Below are 6314 nucleotides of genomic sequence, written 5' to 3' on the forward strand. Positions count from 1 at the left end.
ATTTGTGTGTGTGTAATATATGTATATAATTTGTGTATGTATATATACCTATGTCTGAGTGTATAATGTCCATATAATCTAGTTTCTTTCAAAATTGGTCTATTTCTTTTTTAGTCTTTCTTCAGTCTGTTACAAATTTTCTTTAATTTAATCTTCCTATTCGATTCTTAAAATTCTCTCCATTTATTTCTTATCTGCCTCTCTCTTTCTCTCTCTCTCTCTCTCTCTCTCTCTCTCTCTCTCTCTCTCTCTCTCTCTCTCTCTCTCTCTCTCTCTCTCTCTCTCTCTCTCTCTCTTTCTCTCTGTATATATATACATACACTCTCAGAAACTCAAACACGTACGCACATACATACATACTTAAGTACATACATACATACATACAGGCATGCATACATACATGCATACATACATACATACATACATACATACATACATACATACATACATACATCTGCCACTCTTTCTCTCTGTTGTCTGTTTCGTGCATCAATAAGAACTTATTTTTATATTTTCCTCTTTCATGTTCTCTTGCAAGAAAAGTGGTTCGACAACCTACTTCTGGTTTCGTGTCGCTCTCAACAGTGCTCCGGCGATCGATTCAACACCTATAATAAGCTGGAAGATATCGGCCGCATTAGTATGCGCTTGGTTATTGGTTTTCTGTTGCATGATCAAAGGAATCAAATCTTCTGGAAAGGTAAGACGAAATGTGTTGGTGGAGGGTTGAAATGGACTAAATAAGTAATTAAAAGAAAAATGTTTATTAATTTGTAATATAAATGTCATTCACATATTAAAGTTCATGATCATTAAGAAACACTTATTTTTAATGCTATTGATATTATCAATATCGTATCAACTGTAAAATAAATTATATTTGATAATGCTATGTAACATTGTTAAAAGTTGTATTATTATTAATTTTGTTTTCCAAGACGGTGAGCTCTGAAAATCGTTAGCATGCCGGGAACGGGAAAAATGCTTAGCGATGTTACGTCCATCTTTACGTTCTGTGTTCAAATTCCGCCGAGGTCGACTTTGCTTTTCATCCTTTCGGGGTCGTAGAAATAAATACCAATTGTGCACTAGGATCTATGTAATCGACTAAACCCTTCTCCAAAATTTCAGGCCTTATGCTTCTAGTAGAAAGGCTTATTACTTTTGCTCCCCAAGGCGATAAGCTGGCAGAAACGTTAGCACGACGGACAAAATGGTTAGCGGTATCTCTTCCGTCATCATATCTGCGTTCAAATTCCGTCAAGGTCGACTTTGCCTTTCATCCTTTCTGAATTGATAAAATAAAGTACCACTCAAGAACTGGAGTTGATGTAATCGACTAGTCACCTCCCCGCAAATTTTCTGGCCTTGTGCCTACAGTTAGAAAGATTACTATTTTTGTTTTCTAATTTTTATAACCGCTTCTGCGTAAACTCAAATTGTTTCTCTACTTGTTTCCTACGTTGCTAATGTGGTAAACAAACACATCATCACTAACACGATTTCAGTATTCTTAGTTATGTCAGCAAAATCGGGTAAAGCTCTGTGAACTTTGGGTTCATCCTAATATGTGCCGTGTTTTCTAATGGTATTTTCTGCATGCTGCATGTGAGTAAATGTTTTGGTATTATTTGAAATATATCTAACTGGCTCTCTTTCTAGTCTTCATAAGGAGTCTATTACTATAGAAATCCTGTTTTAAATTGCCACATTAAAAAAATTTACATTTCTAGCTTGGACAATATAATTCATTTGTAGGAAAATCGCTTTATTAAAAATATAACTTGTGAATATTTTTCTTTCCCAAATCCTTTTATATATTGAATAATATATATGATAATGTATATATGAATTTCTTAAACATTATTTATTCATTTATTTTTGTGAAGTCACTCAAATCCTCTCCAGTTAGAGATTTCGGAGATGCGAGTGTCGTCATCGTAATTGGGTAAAAAATGGACTGACTATAATGAATTATTAGGATAAGTTCCATATAAAATTGACTTGCTCTTTCATTTCTTTCTATGTGGATTTGATTCAATTAGGAGAGTAACCTTTTGCTACAGATAAAAGCAATTAGCACCGCGTATTAATTTTCTTTTTATTTAATGCAATAGAAAAATGATTTATCAAATAGTTTCAAGGATTGATTTATTCCGAACATTTACAATTGAAATATTCCCCATTATATGAAAGTTTAGCATCTAAGTTTGGGAATTTGTTTGAAATTTTATGAAATTATAATTTTCCTGTTACTAATATGTGCAAGTTGTAACGATATACACAACTTACCCAAGGTCTTTGCTATCGTTGGTTTCCAATAACTAAATGCATATCTCGCTTTGAGAGAACACTATTAGAATAATAAATGGGGCGTCTTAGCAATACCTCACATGATACATGCAATAGCTTACATGTGTGGGTGTGTCTGTGTGTACTAGTAGTTGCTATGAAATGAAAATGAAATTGATTTTGATACGGAAGATAAATATCTTAATTATTACGATAAAACGTGACCTTACGTCACACGCGCGCGCGTGTTAAAGTATGTTTAAGGAAGGTGATTTTACAAAGTTATTTCAATTGGTGACACCATAATTTTTTGTACTCATTGAAACAACCTCTTGAAATTTTACACGTAAGATACTAAATGATTCTTTTTTTTTCTCTCTCTCTTAATTCCAGGTTGTCTATGTTACAGCAACTTTCCCATATTTTGTCCTGGTCATTTTTTTCTTTCGCGGAGTAACTCTACATGGATTTGAGGAAGGTGTTAAATACTTATTTATTCCAAAGGTAAAATTTTAAACGTTAATTTTTCACACATAACCCTGCATAAATTTAAAATAACATGTGTACGAACCAACGTGGTCGCTTAACTGCTTGAAATAACCAAATCTGTTTCAAATCACAACTTACCTTAATTTGAATAAAAATGTAAATACAATTAAACAATGTATTTGTAGATATATAGAAAAGGATGAAAATCATATTCGAAATGCATTTGCTCTGATAATGTTCTAGGTTAAATTAACGATGTATTTAAAATCGCAAAGAGCTTATGTGCTCATAAAGATATGTACATTGATGTATAAATATAATACGTAATACGCTACTGCCATACATTTATATTAAGATTAGTTGACCTCCTATCACACGTTCGCACGACATCTTTTGTTTTAAGTGTGTTTCAATGGAAGTATGTATCAAAGAAGTTATGTTTAAGACACTGAACTGTAAATACTATTATAGGCAGTTGGGAATCTTAACTCATGACACAATTCAAAAGCACGCATCAATTATTCTATTAAAGGATCGTTTTTATGTTGTGAGCAATGTCAAATATATAATCATTTTAGACACTTGATACACCATGATTATGCAAAAAGAATGAAAGAAATATGATGGGCTCTAATTTGGTTAAGTGACATTCCGTGCCGTTTGATTACCCCCAGAAAGTTGTTCTCATAAGAACTTCGCATTTAAAACAAGCTGCTGACTAAAAAGTAGTACGTTAATAGAAAGTCTGAGATATCTTAATGCTATTATTTTGGGCTTCTTCACTGAGAAAGCTATTTCACTATGGCTTCCATGATTTTATTTAACATTTCATATTGATATCTCTAAATATTTTCTTGCATATAATTGTAGAACAAAGCTCGTAGATATTTTAATGCTATGCAGTCTCACTTAACCAATTTACTGATAATCAATTTTTTTATATGAAATTTCTAATGATATCTTAATGCTACTTGTTAGACCCACTGAATTTATATTTCATGCAATACCATTTTAAATAAGATGGCGATCTTAATGCCTTTCTTGGTGCATTAAAACATTACTCAAATAAGTGGCTGGTATTTCTAAAACAAAAATAAATATGTCTGTAAACGAAACGGAGAAATAGTTATTAAACAAATCATAAGCTATAAATGTAATGTGCACGTCTAAACACCAGCGGCAATATGCCCCCAAACCTATTCATATCTCTTTGGGCTTGTTTCTAAGTGATTATAAGTTTAAAACTTTTCTAAGCATTCCTTCAACACATTCGCAGTTGTGTGAGAATACTATAAATCCGATAGAAATTATGAAACTAAGAAGTAACATATTAACACCAAAACAGACAAAATCCGTTAAGACATCCAAGGGATTTTACATAATTATCAATTGCAAGGAATATGCTAATTACAAGTTCGGGCTGCTTTCGACGTGTGCCCACACGCATTACGTTATACGATTCAACGATTTTATCCATCATTAACTAAAAATCATACAAATGAAAACAAGGCACATATGTTTTTTTACATATTTAAGCAATTTAAAAAGAATATATTTATATCATTATCTCTTACTGTCGTAAAAATTTGAAATAAAAATGATATTGATATGATTTAATGTATTTCTATTTCAATAAACAGAGTTGAATAGTTTATTTAATAGAGAAATAAATTGTTAAAAATAACTAATAATATTTTGAAATATGAAACAAAATGTGTTTTGCTCAATAAACTTTCATAAATAATGTAAAAGTCATAGCTCCAGTAGGTTTTAATATATCAGACTAATCATTAAAGCAAAGTATCAAACCAGTAAATAAATAAAGCAAAAGCAACGGTACTTAATGATAACGGGTTAAACAGAAAAGAGAGATTGCGCAATGGATTCTCGTCCAATAGCAATGGGCTTGTTATTGAATAGTTTGTCTGTTTGCGAGTCTCATAACTCATTTGCTTTTAGAGGAATTTCAAAAGTCTTCACTTTCTCAAAGTGCCTATATAGCAAATGGACGCATCAGTGCCACTCTAATCTGTACTTGCGAGAGGAATCGGCGTAAACAATTTTTTGTGGAAGAAATGCGGACAAATTGTACGATGATTTTTGATGTTGCTAAGATCAGACTATCCTATGCGACATTTTACTTAAGTTTCGCATTATGTAATGTCTAAATTCAGACTCATTACGTTTTGAATTAAAATTTTGCTAAAGTCAACTTTGTTTTCACCCTTTCAAAGTCGATAAGTACCAGTCTATTACTGGGCTCGATGCTAGCTTTGTGTTGAAACTTGAAACCATTGTTTAACGTCCAATTTATATTCAGCAGCGTTGGAAAATGTTTGCTCAGCTTCAGCGTGCCTCAACAAGTATAATTTCATTACATTTTCAAAGTTTTCTAATTTGCATATTTTCAAATATGGCACACACAAAGTAATCAAATACAAGCATAAAAATTTTAGAACAGTTATTTTATATAAATGTTTTTCAATAGAAAACTTATATAAGAATATTTCTCAAAATCATCATTATCCTCATTTTTTTCTTTATCATTTCATTATATTCAAAGCCTCACGCTTCATGTCTGTCTTTATATTGTCCCACTCAGCCTTCGTCCTGGTGGCAAATAAAACAAATCATTACTATTATTACTATTACTTTTACAGTGGGACAAGTTATTCGAACCTGCTGTTTGGTTAGATGCAGCAACTCAAATATTCTATTCATTTGGCTTAGCATTCGGATGCTTGGTAGCTTTGGCTTCATATAATCCTGTCCGCAGTAACTTTCTAAGTGAAGCGCTTATGGTCAGTGTCGGCGACTTCTTCACTTCCTTATTGACTGCCACAGTGGTTTTCTCAGTTCTCGGTAAGTTCAGTATACTCATCACATTTGCTGCCATCAATGCTATCATCGTTAAAACTATCATTACTACAACTATCATTGCCACAATCACTTCTACTACATCCTCCAAGCCCAATACCACCAAAACCACCACCAACACCGCCACCACTACCACAATCACCAAGTGTGAGACTCTCCGGTCTCACACTTGCGGATAGCCATCTCCGCCCCGATGATGGTGAACAGAAATATGGCCTGGGAGCCTGGCCAAGAACGCCTGCAGACTCCACTCCCACAGGCTCGACCATAAACCTGTCAGAAAGCGACCGATACTTCGTACATCTAGTGAAAAAGCGAAACAGACACAACTGGAACGTCATTGATCACAGGACTACTTCATGAGAACAGAGAAGCGGATGGTGTAGACAACATCAACAACAGTTAACGCGATGTTCTGCAGATTTTGGTATCTAGAATAAGTTAATGTTTTCACATCTGCAATGCGTACTCATTTCAAAACCATCAGTTTTAGCACCATGACTACCCTCATCAATACCCTCATCTTCATTACTGCCATAAATATTACTAACAACGATTTTATTACCAAGATCTTTATCGGAATGTGTAGCCTTTTGAGGGGAATTTATCTTTAGAGTGAATTGTTCTGTATTTATAAAAAAAAAAAAAAAAAGGAT

General features: G+C 33.1%; 1 protein-coding gene across 2 annotated transcripts in view; it reads left to right on the plus strand.

Moving 5' to 3' along the window:
• The window catches only part of LOC106871356 (sodium- and chloride-dependent transporter XTRP3), a 182372-nt gene that overhangs the window by 154509 nt on the left and 21549 nt on the right, over nucleotides 1-6314 (plus strand). For both annotated transcript variants that reach the window (XM_052967131.1, XM_052967139.1), the window contains exons 4-6: nucleotides 539-700; nucleotides 2686-2796; nucleotides 5442-5643. In XM_052967131.1, the coding sequence (XP_052823091.1) occupies nucleotides 539-700; nucleotides 2686-2796; nucleotides 5442-5643 (475 nt within the window). The remainder of the gene's footprint in view (nucleotides 1-538; nucleotides 701-2685; nucleotides 2797-5441; nucleotides 5644-6314) is intronic.

The sequence above is a fragment of the Octopus bimaculoides genome, chromosome 1 (genome assembly GCF_001194135.2).
Source record: "Octopus bimaculoides isolate UCB-OBI-ISO-001 chromosome 1, ASM119413v2, whole genome shotgun sequence".
NCBI lineage: Eukaryota > Metazoa > Mollusca > Cephalopoda > Octopoda > Octopodidae > Octopus > Octopus bimaculoides.